This window comes from Heptranchias perlo, chromosome 3 (assembly GCF_035084215.1).
Source record: "Heptranchias perlo isolate sHepPer1 chromosome 3, sHepPer1.hap1, whole genome shotgun sequence".
Lineage (NCBI taxonomy): Eukaryota > Metazoa > Chordata > Chondrichthyes > Hexanchiformes > Hexanchidae > Heptranchias > Heptranchias perlo.
Window position 1 is genome coordinate 117,304,241 of NC_090327.1, and position 19,720 is coordinate 117,323,960.

At 44.9% G+C, this 19,720-nt stretch overlaps 1 protein-coding gene and 1 long non-coding RNA gene across 2 annotated transcripts in view; one reads left to right on the forward strand and one right to left on the reverse strand.

The window, feature by feature from the left end:
- The window catches only part of sntb1 (syntrophin, basic 1), a 127,842-nt gene that overhangs the window by 79,062 nt on the left and 29,060 nt on the right, over positions 1-19,720 (forward strand). Inside the window, exon 4 of the mRNA XM_067981645.1 lies at positions 10,932-11,139. Coding sequence (XP_067837746.1) covers positions 10,932-11,139 — 208 coding nt within the window. The remainder of the gene's footprint in view (positions 1-10,931; positions 11,140-19,720) is intronic.
- The window catches only part of LOC137319497 (uncharacterized), a 64,814-nt gene that overhangs the window by 32,469 nt on the left and 12,625 nt on the right, over positions 1-19,720 (reverse strand). The window lies entirely within an intron of this gene.

Here is a 19,720-nt window from a genome sequence, read left to right on the forward strand (position 1 = left end):
AGGCATCACATGCCCTCAGGTAAGATGTTAAACTGAGGACTCATCTGCTTTCTCAGGTGGGCATAAAAGATCTGATGGCACTATTTTGATAACCTGCTCACCGATGCTCAGTTCGGGTTCCGCCAGGACCACTCGGCTCCAGACCTCATTACAGCCTTGGTCCAAACATGGACAAAAGAGCTGAATTCCAGAGGTGAGGTGAGAGTGACTGCCCTTGACATCAAGGCAGCATTTGACCGAGTGTGGCACCAAGGAGCCCTAGTAAAATTGAAGTCAATGGGAATCAGGGGGAAAACTCTCCAGTGGCTAGAGTCATACCTAGCACAAAGGAAGATGGTAGTGGTTGTTGGAGGCCAATCATCTCAGCCCCAGGACATTGCTGCAGGAGTTCCTCAGGGCAGTGTCCTAGGCCCAACCATCTTCAGTTGCTTCATCAATGACCTTCCCTCCATCATAAGGTCAGAAATGGCGATGTTCGCTGATGATTGCACAGTGTTGAGTTCCATTCGCAACCCCTCAAATAATGAAGCAGTCTGAGCCCGCATGCAGCAAGACCTGGACAACATCCAGGTTTGGGCTCATGAGTGGCAAGTAACATTCGCGCCAGACAAGTGCCAGGTAATGACCATCTCCAACAAGAGAGAGTCTAACCACCTCCCCTTGACATTCAACGGCATTACCATCGCCGAATCCCCCACCATCAACATCCTGGGGGTCACCATTGACCAGAAACTTAACTGGACCAGCCATATATATACTGTGGCTACAAGAGCAGGTCAGAGGCTGGGTATTCTGCAGCGAGTGACTCACTTCCTGACTCCCCAAAGCCTTTCCACCATCTACAAGGCACAAGTCAGGAGTGTGATGGAATACTCTCCACTTGCTTGGATGAGTGCAGCTCCAACAACACTCAAGAAGCTCGACACCATTCGGGACAAAGTAGCCCGCTTGATTGGCACCCCATCCTAAACATTCACTCCCTTCACCACTGGTGCACAGTGGCTGCAGTGTGTACCATCCACAGGATGCACTGCAGCAACTCACCAAGGCTTCTTCGACAGCACCTCCCAAACCCGCGACCTCAACCACCTAGATGGACAAGAGCAGCAGGCACATGGGAACAACACCACCTGCACATTCCCCTCCAAGTCACACACCATCCCGACTTGGAAATATATCGCCGTTCCTTCATCATTGCTGGGTCAAAATCCTGGAACTCCCTTCCTAACAGCACTGTGGGAGAACCCTCACCACACGGACTGCAGCGGTTCAAGAAGGCGGCTCACCACCACCTTCTCAAGGGCAATTAGGGATGGGCAATAAATGCTGGCCTCGCCCGTGACGCCCACATCCCATGAACGAATAAAAAAATATATATATAGGTTCAACAGCAGGGGAGATTGCTGACTAATATTTACCCCTCAACTAACAGATTATCTCATTATTATTTGTGGGAGCTTGCTTTTGGGACTATTGGATAGTTTTTTCAAAAAGAAAGCATGGGCCAAATGGCGGCCTCCTGTGCTGTAACATATTGTGATGCTATGAAATCGGCTGCTGCGTTTCTTATGTTAGAACAGTGACTACATTTCAAAAGTACTTCATTGGCTCTAAAGCATTTTGGGACATCCTGAGGTCATGAAAGGCGGTATAAAATTGCAAGTGTTTCTTCCTATGAACAACAGGAAGTCAATTAAAGGGTAGATTTTAAACAAGCAAAATCAGCGTTCATGGGGCAGTAACAGCCTCAAAATGAGGTCGGCAGACACACTGCCCCCATTAACCCCAATGATTGGCCCACTGCCACTTCCATAGAGGCTTACAGCTGGGCGGCCAAAGCATCTGCCTGTTCCAGGCAGTAGGCCTATTTTAACATGCAAATCGGGGTCCTATGACAAACATTGGGTCCTGAGTGACTTTATAGGATAGAACTGGCCAGTGCGTGTGCCTGTGCACACTCCAACCAGTTTCAGTGGCGATAGATCCACTGAGGCTCTGATAAGGTGAGTATTAAATTATTTTTGTGGAGCCTAGGGTTGCCAACTCCGGTTGGTTGTATTCCTGGAGGTTTCATCACATGCCCGCCTCCTGCCAACTGCCCCGCCCCTACGCTCCCCCTATTGGTCGCCTGACACGTCCATTCTCGGGGCACCGCCTTCCCATGGTCAATCGGAAAGCGAACAGACTCTTTGTTACCTGATTGGATGATTCTTGACTGTCAGTCAAACAGCCTTTTCTTTCCAAATGCCAACATTTTCATAATTAATAAACAAAAGTGTTGAAAGAATTTTTGTTAGATGCCCCTATGACTTTTCTCCTGGGTTGTTCCCAGCAGTATCCAGGAGATTAATCTTCAATTCCTGGGGACTAAGTTGGCAACCCTATTGGGGCCAGGACGAGCAGAGCTTCGCACAATTAGCCCCTACTCTTGTGCTCCTTTGGCAGTGCTGTAATGCTGGGTCTCAACCACCAGGTCCATCTCTTCCCATGAGCTGTGTAAATAGTTCCCTCTAGTGCTGGGCTATAGGCAATGCAACATTTCAAGTTTATTCAATGGTTTGACTCTTGGGTTAAGCTGATATTTCCTATGAGTCTCAGATCTTGGAACTTTTGAGGACTGATTTTCCTCTCTCCTGCTTCCAAATTGTGACCCAACAGTGGATGCAATGCGGAGGAAAATTGGGTGCTAATCCTTTGCTCCTGAATAGCACTGCACTCAAACATCCTCTATGGGATACAGCCGTGTCTGCACCTTGGGAGGACACGGTAAAGTAAATTACTTGCACATGGTGTCAGCTGGCTTTGACACACACATTTCTTCTGATAGCACCAGGAACAGTTTAGGTCAAATTGTCCCCACTATCAGTAGGGTTGCCAACCTTCCAGGATTGTCCTGGAGTCTCCAGGAATTGAAGATTAATTTCTAGGACACTGGGAGCAAACCTGGGAGAAAAATCATAAAATCTAAACATAATTGTGTTTTACTTTTCATTTTCTTTCAACACTTTCATTTATTGATTCTAAAAATATTGGAGATGGGGGAATAAAGGCTGTTTGACCAGACGGGGCGGTTGGAGGCAGGAGGTCATGTGATGAAACCTCCAGGAATGTGTCCAACCAGAGTTGCAACCCTATTTGGCACAACGATGCTGCCTTCTTAAAAGCTCCCTCCAAGGCAAGCCAATGGGGTGTGTGGACTGCTGCTTGGGCACTGTTGCCACCCCACCAATGGCACAGCAGCACAAACTCATTCACAGGGGGACAGAACCCCTGAATTAACGTGAAGCACATTGACATTCAAATCACGGCTTCCAGCACACGTATATTAATTTAAAAACTGAACATTCTTCATCAGAAGGTGTCCAAATCGGAATACTGCCCCATTAACTGAAAGAATTTAATTCCTTCTGGCCCTCAATTGGAGCTTTAACTATACCTGCCGATTTAATGCAGCTGGTACTGTTAACATAGGAACATAGAAACATAGAAAATAGGAGCAAGAGTAGGCCATTCGGCCCTTCAGGCCTGCTCCGCCATTCAAAATGATCATGGCTGATCGTCTAACTCAGTACCCTGTTCCCGCTTTTTCCCCATATCCCTTGATCCCTTTAGCATTAAGAAATATATCTATCTCCTTCTTGAATACATCTAATGACTTGGCCTCCACTGCCTTCTGTGGTAGAGAATTCCACAGGTTCACCACCCTCTGAGTGAAGAAATTTCTCCTCATCTCGGTTCTAAATGGCATACCCCGTATCCTGAGACTGTGACCCCTGGTTCTGGACTCCCCAGCCATCGGGAACATCCTCCCTGCATCTAGACTGTCTAGTCCTGTTAGAATTTTATATGTTTCGATGAGATCACCTCTCATTCTTCTAAACTCGAGTGAATATAGGCCTAGTCAACCCAATCTCTCCTCATACGTCAGTCCTGCCATCCCAGGAATCAGTCTGGTAAACTTTTGTTGCACTCCCTCCATGGCAAGGACATCCTTCCTCAGATAAGGAGACCAAAACTGCACACAATACTCCAGATGTGGTCTCACCACGGCCCCATATAACTGCAGTAAGACATCCCTGTTCCTGTACTCAAAACCTCTTGCAATGAAGGCCAACATACCATTCGCCTTCCTAACTGCTTGCTGCACCTGAATGCTCGCTTTCAGCGACTGGTGTACAAGGACACCCAGATCTCGTTGCACCTCCCCTTTTCCCAATCTATCACCGTTCAGATAATAATCTGCCTTTCTCTTTTTACAACCGAAGTGGATAACCTCACATTTATCCACATTATACTGCATCTGCCATGTTCTTGCCCACTCACCCAACTTGTCTAAATCACATTGGAGCCTCTCTGCATCCTCCTCACAGCTCATATTCCACCCCAGCTTTGTGTTGTCTGCAAACTTGGAAATGTTACATTTAGTTCCCTCATCCAAATCATTGATATATATTGTGAATAGCTGGGGCCCAAGCACTGACCCCTGCGGTACCCCACTAGTCACTGCCTGCCACCCGGAAAAAGACCCGTTTATTCCTACTCTCTGTTTCCTCTCTGTTAACCAATTCTCAATCCATGCCAGTATATTCCCCCCAATCCCATGTGCTTTAATTTTGCACACTAACCTCTTGTGTGGGACCTTATCAAAAGCCTTCTGAAAATCCAAGTACACCACATCCACTGGATCTCCCCTATCTATTCTACTAGTTACGTCCTCAAAAAACTCCAGTAGATTTGTTAAGCATGATTTCCCTTTCATAAACCCATGCTGACTTTGTCCAATCCCGTTAATGCCTTCCAAATGTTCTGTTATCACATCTTTTATAATAGATTCCAGCATTTTCCCCACTACTGATGTTAGGCTAACTGGTCTGTAATTCCCTGTTTTTTCTCTCCCTCCTTTTTTAAATAGTGGGGTTACATTTGCCACTCTCCAATCTGTAGGAACTGTTCGAGTCTGCAGAATTTTGGAAGATGATCACCAATGCATCCACTATTTCCAGGGCCACTTCCTTTAGTACTCTGGGATGTAGATTATCAGGCCCTGGGGATTTGTCAGCCTTTAGCCCCAGTAATTTCCCTAGCACTTTTTTTTACTAATACTGACTTCCTTCAGTTCCTCCCTCTCACTAGACCCTGGGTTCCCTAACATTTCTGGCAGGTTATTTGTGTCCTCCTTTTGTGAAGACAGAACCAAAGTATGTGTTTAATTGTTCTGCCATTTCTTAGTTCCCCATTATAATTTCCCCCATTTCTGACTGTAAGGGGCCTATATTTGTCTTCACTAATCTTTTTCTCTTGACATATTTATAGAAGCTTTTACGAACAGTTTTTATGTTCCCTGCTGGTTTACTCTCATACTCTATTTTTCCCCTCTTAATCAATCTCTTTGTTCTCCTTTGCTGAATTCTAAACTGTTCCCAATCCTCAGGCTTGCCACTTTTTCTGGCAATTTTATATGTCTCCTCTTTGGATCTAATACTATCCCTAATTTCATTTGTAAGCCACGGTTGAGCCACCTTTCCTGTTTTATTTTTGCTTCAGACAGGAATGAATAATTGTTGTAATTCCTGCACATGTTCTTTAAATATTAGCCATTGCCTATCCACCGTCATCACTTTTAGTAAAGTTCCCCAATCTATCATATCCAACTCGCACCTCATACTTTCGTAATTTCCTCTATTTAGATTCAGGACCCTAGTTTTGGATTCAACTACTTCACTTTCCATCTTAATGAGGAATTCTATAATGTTATGGTCGCTCTTCCCTAAGGGACCCTGCACAACAAGATTGTTAATTAATCCTTTGTCATTGCACAATACCCAGTCTAGGATCGCCTGTTCTCTAGTTGGTTCCTCAACGTATTGGTCTAGAAAACGATCACGTACACACTCCAGGAATTCCTCCCCCACAGTATTATTGCTAATTTGGTTTGACCAATCCATACGTAGATTAAAGTCACCCATGATTATAGTTGTACCCTTCTTACATGCGTCTCTAATTTCCTGTTTAATGCCCTCCCCTAAATTTCCATTACTGTTTGGGGGCCTATAGACAACCCCCAACAACGTTTTCTGCCCCTTCGTGTTTCTTAGCTCCACCCATATAGATTCCACATCGTGATTTTCCGAGCCAATATCCTTCCTCACTATTGCATTGATTTCCTCCTTTACTAATAACACTACCCCACCTCCTTTCCCTTTTTGCCTGTCCTTCCCAAATATTGAATATTTGTTCAGTTCCCATCCTTGGTCACCCTGCAGCCATGTCTCCGTAATCGCAACTATATCATAACCGTTAATATCCATCTACGCTGTTAATTCATCTAGCTTATTGCAAATGCTCCGCGCATTTAAAAAAAATGCCTTTAGACTTGTCTTTTTAAGATTGCTAGTCATCATAGTTTTATGTTGCACTATGGCCCTATTTGTTTTTTGCCCTTGTTTTCTCTGCCTTCCACTATTGCTTCTTCCCTTTCTGTCTTTTGTTTCTATCCTTGTTTCCCCCTCCTCTGTCTCCCTGCTCAGGTTCCCATCCCCCTGCCACTCTAGTTTAAACCTTCCCCAACAGCACTAGCAAACACCCCCGCGAGGACATTGGTCCCGGTCCTGCTCGGCTGTAACCCGTCCCACTTGTACAGGTCCCACCTTCCCCAGAACCGGTCCCAATGTCCCAGGAATCTAAATCCCTCCCTCCTACACCATCCCTGCAGCCACACATTCATCTGGTCTATTCTCCTGTTCCTATACTCACTAGCACGTGGCACTGGTAGTAATCCTGAGATCACTATCTTTTGAGGTCCTGCTTTTTAATTTATCTCCTAACTCCTTAAATTCACCTTGCAGGACCTCATCCCTTTTTTTACCTATGTCGTTGGTACCGATATGGACCACGATTACTGGCTGTTCACCCTCCCCCTCCAGAATGCCCTGCAGCCACTCCATGACATCCTTGACCCTAGCACCAGGGAGGCAACATACCATCCTGGAGTCACGTTTGCGGTCGCAGAAACGCCTATCTGTTCCCCTTACAATTGAATCCCCTATGACTATAGCCCTGCCACTCTTCTTCCTCCCCTCCTGTGCAGCAGAGCCACCCGTGGTGCCACGAACTTGGCCTTTGCTGCTTTCCCCTGATAAGCCATCTCCCCCAACAGTATCCAAAGCGGTATATCTGTTTGAGAGGGAGATGGCCCCAGGGGACTCCTGCTTTACCTGCCTAGTCCTTTTACTCTGCCTGGTGGTCACCCATTTCCTTTCTGCCTGCGTAATCTTTACCTGCGGTGTGACCACCTCACTGAACGTGCTTTCCACGATAATCTCAGCATCGTGGATGCTCCACAGTGAATCCACCCGCAGCTCCAGCTCCGAAATCCGAACAGGAGTAGGCCATTCAGCCCCTCGAGCCTGTTCCGCCATTCAATTCGATCATGGCTGATCTGTATCTTAACTCCATCTACCCACCTTGGTTCCATATCCCCTAATACCCTTGCCTAACTAAAATCTATCAATCTCAGTTTTGAAATTTTCAATTGACCCCCAGCCTCAACAGCTTTTTGAGGGAGAGAGTTCCAGATTTCCACTCCCCTTTGTGTGAAGAAGTGCTTCCTGACATCACCCCTGAACAGCCTAGCTCTAATTTTAAGATTATGCCCTCTTGTTCTGGACTCCCCCACCAGAGGAAATAGTTTCTCTCCATCTACCCTATCAAACCCTTTAATCATCTTAAACACCTCAATTAGATCACTCCTTAATTTTCCATACTCAAGGGAATACAAGTCCAGTTTATGCAACCTGTCCACATAATTTAATTATTTTAGCCCCGGTATCATTCTGGTGAATCTGTGCTGCACCCCCCTCCATGGCCAATATATCCTTCCTGAAGTGCGCTGCCCAGAACTGAACACAGTACCCCAGGCAGATCCAAACAACACATGGGTTGCTTCTTCTTTGTGGCCCTGCGCCCAAGACTGACCCCGATGTGCACCTGCTACGTTACAATGAGGCCCCAGGTGAAGTTCAATCACTGAGGATGTTGGCCTCCCAGAGAGCGCTGGGAGAGGAGGAGAACTGAATCATTCATCCACACTGTACTGGACTACAGCAAATGCTCTAGATTCACAAAAAGCCATGGTGTATTTCAAACTGTGCTAAAGAATAGCTCCTGTTTGCAAAAAGTTAAAAAATGGATTTTAGTTGGTAAGAACTTGGTTATGGATGATGTCTAGACGTCAGCTATAGTATTGTGTCCAATTCTGGGCACGACACTTTAGGAAGGACGTCAAGGCCTTAGAGAGGGTGCAGAAGGGATGAGGGACTTTGGTTATGTGGAAAGACTGGAGAAGCTGGGATTGTTCTCCTTAGAGCAGAGAAGGTTACGGGGAAACTTAATAGTGGTGTTCAAAATTAGGAGGGGTTTTGATAGAATGAGTAAGGAGAAACTGTTTCCACTGGCAGGAGGGTTGTTAACCAGAGGACACAGATTTAAGGTAATTGGCAAAAAAGCCAGGGGGAGTTAAGATTTTCTTTTACTCAGCGAGTTGTTCTGATCTGGAATGCACTGCTTGAAAGGGAGGTGGAAGCAGATTCAATAGTAACTTTCAAAAGGGAATTGGATAAATACTTGAAACGGAAAAATTTGCAGGCCCTTAGGCAAAAAGCAAGGCGAGGGGGGGTGGGGGCGGGTGGCGGAAGTAGGACTAATTGGATAGCTCTTTCAAGGAGATGGCACATTGATGTGTCAAATGGCCTCCTCCTATGCTGTATAAATCTATGATTCTAAAGGACTTCACTGTATTACTTATCCTGGCTTTGGAAACCTTGCAATTCATAACTTACAGCACAGCCTGATATATGTCCTGCTCACTTTAAATCGCTTTTTTTCCTCCGTCATATTCAGGAAGCTGTGGTCTGCGAGTGAACAATGTGTGTATGGTACAAGGGTTTGATATTTCAAGACGGCACATGACTTCTGTGTACTCTAGGCTGTGTGTCTATAGAAATACCACTTATACCACACATGAGACTCTTAGAACTAAACACTACTTCCCTATTTGTACCTCCTATGAATCATGTGACAACATCGTTCCACAATTATGGCTGTTAGTCTTCAGTCCCTGTTGTTTCAGTTTGACTTTGAACTGTTTGAACATTGATTTGATTTTAGATGAGGTTTGGTAGTGGCTATGTAATATGAGGTACATTATGTTAGTGGCTGTTTAATGTGAGGTAGTAGTTATTTACTAAGAACATAAGAAATAGGAGCAGGGGGGAGTAGGTCATACGGCCCCTCGAGCCTGCTCCACGATTCAATCAGATCACGGCTGATCTTCAACCTCAGCTCCACTTTCCCACCCCATCCCCATATCCCTTGGTTCCCCTAGAGTCCAAAAATTTATCAATCTCAGCCTTGAATATACTCAACGACTCAGCATCCACAGCCCTCTGGGGAAGAGAATTCCAAAGATTCACAACCCTCTGAGTGAAGAAGTTCCTCCTCATCTCAGTCTTGAATGGCCGACCCCTTATCCTGAGACTCTGCCCCCTAGTTCTAGACTCTCCAGGCAGGGGAAACAACCACTCAGCCTCTACCCTGTCAATGTGAGGTACAGTCTATTATGTAGTGCCTTGATAGCTGTCAGCTGTGGCTCAGTGGTAGCACTCTTACCTCTGAGGTGAGAAGGTTGTGGGTTTGATTCCCACTCTAGAGACTTGAGTATAAAACCTAGGCTGACACTCCCAGTGCAGGAGTGAGAAAGAAAGACTTGTATTCATGTCGTGCCTTTCATGACCTCAGGACATCCCAAGGCACTTTACAGCCAATGAAGAAACATTTTTTTTTGTGAAGTGTAGTCACTGTTGTGATGTAGGAAACACGGCAACCAATTTGCACCCAGCAAGATTCCACAAACAGCAAGGTGATAATGACCAGATAATCTGTTTTTAGTGATGTTGGTTGAGGGATAAATATTGGCCCAAGACACTGGGGAGAACTCCCCCGCTCTTCTTCGAAATAGTGCCATGGGATCTTTTACATCGACCTGAGAGGGCAGACAGGGCCTCGGTTAAAAGTCTCACCCCAAGGACGGCACCTCTGACTCACAAATGGAGCTCGATCCCAGAACCTGCAAATCGCGCAGCCCGAGGGGGAAACCCCCAACTCTGGCCGGATTCTTCACCCTCCCCTTACACGTCATGCAGTACCCACAGGGCCTTCCCCCCGACAGTCGTGGAAGGGCGAGCCCTACTGTTTGTGCGTTTGTGCAACTCATCGGTACATCTGGTAAAATGTAGGGTGCTCCAAATCTAACCTTTGCACCAGGCCCCCCACCCCCTGCAAGCAGCTCCCAAACCCGTGACCTCCACCATCTAGAAGGACAAGGGCAGCAGGAGCATGGGAACAGCATCACCTCCAAGTTCCCCTCCCAGTCACACACCATCCTGACTTGGAAATATATCGGCCGTTCTTTCATCGTCAATGGGTCAAAATCCTGGAACTCCCTTCCTAACAGCACTGTGGGAGAACCTTCACCACACGGACTGCAGCGGTTCAAGAAGGCGGCTCACCACCACGGGCAACTAGGGATGGGCAATAAATCCCGGCCTTGCCAGCGACGCCCACATCCCGAGAATGAATCATTTTAAAAAAGGCGAAAACCCCTCTTGATTAGGGCAGATTTTCCTCCTATTGTGATTGGACGTAAAGGGTCACATCTCCGCAGAACATAGGGGGAAAGCGGGCGGGCTCCATTACTGGTCTGCAAACCTCCCTGCCCGCTTTCTCTCGATGTGCTGCGCCCAGGATCCGTTACTCCCGAGCACAATGAGAGGATCAAGCCCATTATTGTTCACAAATGACAAAGCAAATGTTTGGAAATGATAAATCATAAATGATAATAGAACTTCATTGGTTTAATTGTTGTTTCCTTTTAGGCAGTTTGAGCTGCATTCCCCTGACTGTAAGTACACAGTTGTCCTGCGGTGTAAAGATCCTACCACAGCCCAGGCCTGGTTTAATACCATTCAGGCCAACACCAATAACCTAACAGCCAAGGTAATAGCAGAGGTCAAAGATCAACTAGGAAGAACAGGGATAGCTGGCAGTCGAGAGATTCGACACATCGGTTGGCTCGCAGAAAAGGTAAGACTGTGGGAAATTGTTCTTTATCCTTTTATGCTTTGCTGTAGGGTTTGTGGGAAGTGGGTGTCCTGTTACAATAATTACAATGTACTGTGAAACTGTTAAAGAGGTTACTAAGGGTTACCAGTAATAATGGTACAGTATGTGCAGCAGTGAGCAGCTTCCTGACTGGTATCCTTTCTACACAACAGCTGCTAGATTATTTTGTAGCGCACTAGTAGCTGTACGGAAGTTTACCAGTTCACGAAGCTTTCCCTGATTGGCTAAAATGCACTTTTTCCTGCAAATCTATCCAGACTATTAAAGTTTTTGTCAGTAACAACGTATGATTGCAGGGAGTGTACGATTATAAAGATTCATGTAGAGTGCCTCCAGCACAATGCTGATTGGTCCATGGTAACAGCGTGATGCTATTGATAGGTGTCAGCTGTGGCTCAGTGGGTAGCACTCTCACCTCAGTCATGAAGGATGTGGGTTCAAGTCCCACACTAGAGACTTGAGCCCAAAATCTAGGTTCACACTCCAGTGCAGTACTGAGGGAGTGCTGCACTGTCGGAGGTGCCGCCTTTTGGATAAGACGTTTAACCAAGGCCCTGTCTGCTCTCTCAGATGGACATAAAAGATTCCGTAGCCACTATTTTGAAGAAGAGCAGGGGAGTTCTCTCTGGTGTCCTGACCAACATCAATAAAAAAAAACACAGATCATTTCATCATTATCACATTGCTGTTTGTGGGACCTTGATGTGTGCAAATTGGCTGCCTCCTTTCCCACATTACAACAGTAACTACACTTCAAAAGTACTTCATCAGTCGTGAAAGGCGTCTAATTTCCTTTGCTCCACCACTGGTGGCCGTGCCTTCAGCTGTCTAGGCCCCAAGCTCTGGAATTCTCTCCCTAAACCTCTCTACCTCTCCTCCTTTAAGACTCTCCTTAAAACCTATCTCTTTGACCAAGCTTTTGGTCACCTGTAATAACACCTCCTTATGTGGCTTGGTGTCAAATTTTGTCCGATAACGCTCCTGTGAAGCGACTTGGAACAATTTACTACGTTAAAGGCGCTATATAAAATCCAAGTTGTTGTTGTTGAATGTATTGTCCTGTTTACACAGTAGCGTAAGTCACTCAATAACACTTACCCTGCACAGGGAATTGAGTTTGGCCGACATATTTTACCAGTAAGTAGCAGATTGTAAGTTCCTAAGTTTGTTTTCTGTTGCCTTTTAAAATGTTACATAGAATGTACAGCACAGAATAAGGCCATTCAGCCCAACAGGTCTATGCCGGTGTTTATGCTCCATGCGAGCCTCCTCCCTCCCTACTTCATCTAACCCTATCAACATAACCTTCTATTCCTTTCTCCCTCATGCACTTATCTAACTTCCCCTTAAATGCATCTATATTATTCGCCGCAACCACATCATGTGGTAGCGAGTTCCACATTCTCACCACTCTTTGAGTAAAGAAGTTTCTCCTGAATTCCCTTTTGGATATATTAGTGACTATCTTATATTTATGGAACCTAGTTTTGGACTCCCCACAAATGTTGCATTCAGCAAAAGAAAAGTTTACTATTTTGCTTTAATATGGAGGGTCACTGCAGGCTTATTTATTGTACATTCTAACCTGTGTGAAAACAAAAGGGAAAGAAAAGAACTAGCAATTAGCCAAGTGTCAGTGCATTGGCAGAAAAGAGTGCACGTAGGCTGTTTGCAGTAATACCTTGTAGGCCATTGACCTCCCGCATGGGATAAAGAGGAATTAACTTGCTGTTGCTTTTGGAGGGACTTCTACCATTTGTCAAGCAGGTAATTGGATTCTATTGAAATCTATGCTACAAAAAGCAGAATCACTTTTAACTTTTAAACCTGGAATTCTGCCTGAATGGCTTCTTATTCAAATACAGAACAGAAAGCAGTTTTCTTGACTGGATTGATAAATACGTGATTATTGTTCTTTGGCTCAGTGTTATTGGCCGACGCTTAAATGCTTTCTTTCATGACTGCACAATTAATTCATCTCAGTACTCTTGGGGCAAGTAAATTGATAGCGGTTCTGGCAGTACAGCTTTGTCTGTCTCCAGAGGACGGTCTCCTTGAGCAACAATTGAGTGTTCTTATTGGTTTCTCTGACATACAGTTGCTAGAGAAAGCTAGCAACAACGTGCAAAGAACATTCTTCTGGTTGGTTAACCACATGTACTGTAGCATTGGATAACATCTTGAGTTTCACCGGTAGTTGTGCTTTCGAATGTGATGCATTGTGGGAGTATCCTCATTGGAAAATGATAGTCATTCGCCGATGTCCAATGGAAATATTGATATGCAGCACATACATAAAGCTGCATTTATTTTATAGATTAGACAAAGACCAGGGCTTCCAGTGTTTTTTTAAATATCATTTTAGTGCTTATTTTAGCCATTTTTGGTGGCACTAAATCTAGGTTTTAATAGTGTTTTCTGTTTCTCTTTGGGTGCAAAATAAATATAAAACATTGTTGCTTTATCCTGGGTTATCCAGTTCCAGTGTTACTTGACAGATGGAACAAACATTTCCTCTGTATCTTTGTCGAAGTAAGTGAAATAACATTTGTTATCACAAAATGTAACACACAAAACATCGGTATACCAGGCGAACACATAACTGAGTATTTTTTAACCTTTTACATTTTTGGTGCTGATGAAATAAGCAGCGACCGTAACATTTTGTTGGAGGGGAGGTGGCGGGGGGAAGGTACATGGGAACAGGAGGAGGCCATTCAGCCCTTGAGCCTGTTCCGTCATTCAATTAGATCATGGCTAATCTGTACCTTAACTCCACCTACCTGCTTTGATTCCATAACCCTTAATACCCTTACCTAACAAAAATCTATCAATCTCAGTTTTAACATTTTCAATTGATCCCCAGCCTCAACAGCTTTTTGGGGGAGAGAGTTTCAAATTTCCACTACCCTTTGTGTGAAGAAGTGTTTCCAGACATCACCCCTGAACGGCCTAGCTCTAATTTTAAGATTATGCCCCCTTGTTCTGGACTCCCCCACCAGAGGAAATAGTTTCTCTCTATCTACTCTGTCAACCAACTCTTTTAATCATCTTAAATACATCAATTAGATCAACCTGTAATCTTCCAAACTCAACGGAATACAAGCCTAGTCTATGCAACCTGTCCTCATAATTTAACCCTTTATCAGTTATCAATTTAAACCTAAAACTAGAAATCCCAACAATAATCTCTTGTGGTAAAATCAACGCTGGTGAGTATTGTGAGGCTAGAAACCAATATGTTACATATTCCTCGTCAAACTAAAGTTCGGATTCAGTCCTATCATATCGTTAGTATAGTGCACACCAGGAAAAAGGTAACATTTCACACACGTGTTTATGGTATACACTGTTTACTGTCTGGGCCAGGTCAGCCTCGTTGCCAGCTGCTCCATGAATAGAGTATGGATAGAGTAAATGGAGCAAGTTGTGTGATGATGTCACACAATCCAGAGGACACAGATTTAAGGAAATTGACAAAAGAACCAGGAGGAGGGAGATAAGGAGAATTTTTTCTTTGTGCAGCGAGTTGTTATGATCTGGAATGCACTGCCTGAAAGGGAAACGGATTCAATAGTAACTTTCAAAAGGGAATTGGATGAATACTTGAAAACGAAAAATTTACAGGGCTATAGAGTAAGAGCGGAGAAGTGGGATTAATTGGATAGCTCTTTCAAAGAGCCGGCACAGGCACGATGGGCCAAATGGCCCGGTGTGCGGACAACACAGTGTGAGCTGCTGAGAGTTTGGTACGTGTGGGAGTTTAAGGGTTAATCTCTTTAAATCTAGTGCATATTGCTTCAACTGTTTAAGTTCAAGTTGAATTGCTTTCTACTGTTTAAGTTCAATTTTAAAGTTTAAATTTTTAAGTTTCTGTCAGGCTTCAGCAGAGAGAGCTGCTGTAGCAAGTTAATTGGTTAGCTAGATCAAACTGGTACTTGAAGGTGGGGCAGGCCTGACTCATCTGAGTCACAAACTGTAGAAATACAGGGGCCTGTCAGTGCGAACAGCACGGTGTGCGGACAACACAGTGTGAGCTGCTGAGAGTTTGGTACATGTGGGAGTTTGGTGAAGTGGGGGAAGGAGGTGCTGCTTTGCCTTGCTTTTCCTAACTTTTTCCCCAGAGCGGCAGTGGACCTGAGAGTAGAAGACTGAGATTGGGGAATAAAAGCAGCAGCAGACCTGCAACAAGAGACAACTACAGGTGAGGCAGGAGAGTCAGAGAGGTGAGCACAGTATAAAAGGGGAGACCTAGAGCGGGAGGAGAGTCTGAGAGTCTAAGGCAAGTCATGGCAGCACAGCTCACACCCGTGATATGCTCCTCCTGCACTATGTGGGAAGTCATGGACACTACCAGTGTCCATGGCGACCATGTGTGCAGGAAGTGTGTACAGCTGCAGCTACTGGCTAACCGTCTTTCGGAGCTGGAGCTGCGGGTGGATTCACTGTGGAGCATCCGCGATGCTGAGACTGTCGTGGATAGCACGTTCAGTGAGATGGTCACACCACAGGTAAAGATTACGCAGGCAGAAAGGAAATGGGTGACCGCCAGGCAGAGTAAAACGACCAGGCAGGTAGAGCAGGAGTCCCCTGGGGCCATCTCCCTCTCAAACAGATATTCTGCTTTAGATACTGTTGGGGGAGATGGCTTATCGGGGGAAAGCAGCAAGAGCCAGGTTCGGGGCACCACGGGTGGCTCTGCTGCACAGGAGGGGAGGAAGAAGAGTGGCAGGGCTATAGTGATAGGGGATTCAATTGTAAGGGGAATAGATAGGCGTTTCTGCGGCCGCAAACGTGACTCCAGGATGGTATGTTGCCTCCCTGGTGCTAGGGTCAAGGATGTCATGGAGCGGCTGCAGGGCATTCTGGAGGGGGAGGGTGAACAGCCAGTAGTCGTGGTCCATATTGGTACCAACGACATAGGTAAAAAAAGGGATGGGGTCCTGCAAGGTGAATTTAAGGAGTTAGGAGATAAATTAAAAAGCAGGACTTCAAAGGTAGTGATCTCAGGATTACTACCGGTGCCACGTGCTAGTGAGTAAAGGAACAGGAGAATAGACCGGATGAATGCGTGGCTGCAGGGATGGTGTAGGAGGGAGGGATTTAGATTCCTGGGACATTGGGACCGGTTCTGGGGAAGGTGGGACCTGTACAAGCGGGACGGGTTACACCCGAGCAGGACGGGGACCAATGTCCTCGCGGGGGTGTTTGCTAGTGCTGTTGGGGAAGGTTTAAACTAGAGTGGCAGGGGGATGGGAACCTGAGCGGGGAGTCAGAAGGGAGTAAAGTTGAGAGCAGCAAGAGAGGGGAAGACCCAGGGGAAATCTACAATACAAATAGTACAAACAGTTGTTCAAGAACAAGTGACAGGGAAAAGCGTAGAGCAGCGGAAAGAAAGTGTACTTTAGGCACGACAGATAAAATAAAAACTAGAAGGCGTAAGGCGATTAACCCAGCATCAAAGCCGTGGCAGGGGGTTGGGAACCTGAGCAGCGAGACAGAGGAAAGCGTGTCAGGAAGGGACAGAAGGTATGGAGTAAAAGGTAAAGTGTTAAAAAAGGAAAAAGCAGGAACTAAGTGTCACAAAACATATTTGAAAGTTCTTTATCTGCATGCACGTAGCATTCGTAACAAAATGGACGAGTTAACGGCACAAATAACTACGTTTGGGTATGATCTTGCGGCCATTACAGAAACATGGCTGCAGGGTGACAATGACTGGGAATTAAATATGCCAGGTTATTTAACAATCAGGAAGGACAGGCAGGAAGGAAGGGGAGGTGGGGTGGCTATGTTAATAAGGGAAGGAATCACTGTAATACAGAGAAATAATATTGGGACAAAGGATCAGGATAATGAAACAGTTTGGGTAGAGATAAGGAATAATAAGGGGAAAAAAACACTCGTGGGCATAGTATATAGGCCTCCTAATAGTTGCAACTCTGCTGGAAGAAGTATTAATCAGGAAATAGTCGGGGCATGTAATAAGGGAACAGCTATAATTATGGGGGATTTTAACTATCATATTAACTGGACAAATCAAATTGGGCAGGGCAGCCTTGAGGAAGAGTTTATTGAGTGTATTAGGGATGGATTTCTTGAGCAGTATGTAACTGATCCTACAAGGGGGCAAGCAACCTTGGACCTGGTCCTGTGTAATGAGCCAAGATTAATTAATAATGTCCTAGTTAAGGATCCCCTTGGAATGAGTGACCATAACATGGTTACATTCCATATCCAATTAGAGGGTGAGAAGGTTGGTTCTCAAACAAGCGTACTGAGCTTGAATAAAGGAGACTATGATGGTATGAGAGCGGAATTGATTAAAGTGGACTGGGAAAATAGATTAAAGGGTAAGACGGTACATGAGCAGTGGTGTTCATTTAAGGAGTTATTTTACAACTTTCAAAAAATATATATTCCACTGAGGAAAAAAGGGTGTAAAAGAAATGGCTAAGTAAAGAAATTAAGGATAGTATCCGACTAAAAACAAGGACATATAAGGTAGCCAAACTTAGTGGGAGGATAGAAGATTGGGAAATCTTCAAAAGACAGCAAAAAGTAACTAAAGGATTGATTAAGAAAGGGAAGATATATTATCAAAATAAATTAGCAAAAAATATAAAAACAGATAGCAAGAGGTTCTACAGTTATATAAAAAGAAAAAGGGTGGCTAAGGCAAACGTAGGTCCCTTAGAGGATGAGACTGGGAAATTAATGGTGGGAAACATGGAGATGGCAAAAATGCTGAACAAATATTTTGTTTCAGTCTTTACGGTAGAAGACACTAAGAATATCCCAACACTGGACAAACAGGGGGCTCTAGGGGGGGAGGAGCTAAATACGATTAAAATCACTAAGGAATTGGTACTCAGTAAATTAATGGGACTCAAGGCGGATAAATCTCCTGGACCTGATGGCTTACATCCTAGGGTCTTGAGGGAAGTGGCAGTAGGGATTGTGGATGCTTTGGTAATAATTTTCCAAAATTCTCTGGATTTGGCAAAGGTCCCGGCAGATTGGAAAACTGCTAATGTAACACTCTTATTTAAAAAGGGTAGTAGACAGAAGGCTGGAAATTATAGACCAGTTAGCCTAACATCTGTGGTGGGTAAAATTTTGGAGTCTATTATTAAGGAGACAGTAGCGGAACATTTGGATAAACATAATTTAATAGGACAAAGTCAGCATGGCTTTACGAAGGGGAAGTCATGTCTGACAAATTTGCTTGAGTTCTTTGAGGACATAACGTACAGGGTGGATAAAGGGGAACCAGTGACGTAGTGTATTTAGACTTCCAGAAGGCATTCGACAAGGTGCCACATAAAAGATTATTGCTCAAGATAAAGAATCACTGGATTGGGGGTAATATTCTGGCATGGGTGGAGGATTGGTTATCTAACAGGAAGCAGAGAGTTGGGATAAATGGTTCATTCTCGGACTGGCAACCAGTAGCCAGTGGTGTTCCGCAGGGGTCGGTGCTGGGTCCCCAACTCTTTACAATCTATATTAACGATTTGGAGGAGGGGACCGAGTGTAACATATCAAAGTTTGCAGATGATACAAAGATGGGAGGGAAAGTAGAGAGTGAGGAGGACATAAAAAACCTACAGGGGGATATAGACAGGCTGGGTGAGTGGGCGGAGGTTTGGCAGATGCAATACAATATTGGACTTTGGCAGGAAAAATCAGAGAGCAAGTTATTATCTTAATGGCGAGAAACTGGAAAGTACTGCAGTACAAAGGGATCTGGGGGTCATAGTGCAAGAAAATCAAAAGGTTAGTATGCAGGTGCAGCAGGTGATCAAGAAGGCCAACGGAATGTTGGCTTTTATTGCTAGGGGGATAGAATATAAAAACAGGGAGGTATTGCTGCAGTTATATAAGGTATTGGTGAGATCGCACCTGGAATACTGCATTCAGTTTTGGTGTCCATACTTAAGAAAAGACATACTTGCTCTCGAGGCAGTACAAAGAAGGTTCACTCGGTTAATCCCGGGGATGAGGGGGCGGACATATGAGGAGAGGTTGAGTAGATTGGGACTCTACTCATTGGAGTTCAGAAGAATGAGAGGCGATCTTATTGAAACATACAAGATTGTGAAGGGGCTTGATCGGGTGGATGCGGTAAGGATGTTCCCAAGGATGGGTGAAACTAGAATGAGGGGGCATAATCTTAGAATAAGGGGCTGCTCTTTCAAAACTGAGATGAGGAGAAACTTCTTCACTCAGAGGGTGGTAGGTCTGTGGAATTTGCTGCCCCAGGAAGCTGTGGAAGCTACATCATTAAATAAATTTAAAACAGAAATAGACAGTTTCCTAGAAGTAAAGGGAATTAGGGGTTACGGGGAGCGGGCAGGAAATTGGACATGAATTTAGATTTGAGGTTAGGATCAGATCAGCCATGATCTTATTGAATGGCGGAGCAGGCTCGAGGGGCCGATTGGCCTACTCCTGCTCATATTTCTTATGTTCTTCTGTGTTGTATGATTCTATGAAGTCTCTTTATTTCTGAATAAAGCTTCACAAAACACACAAACTA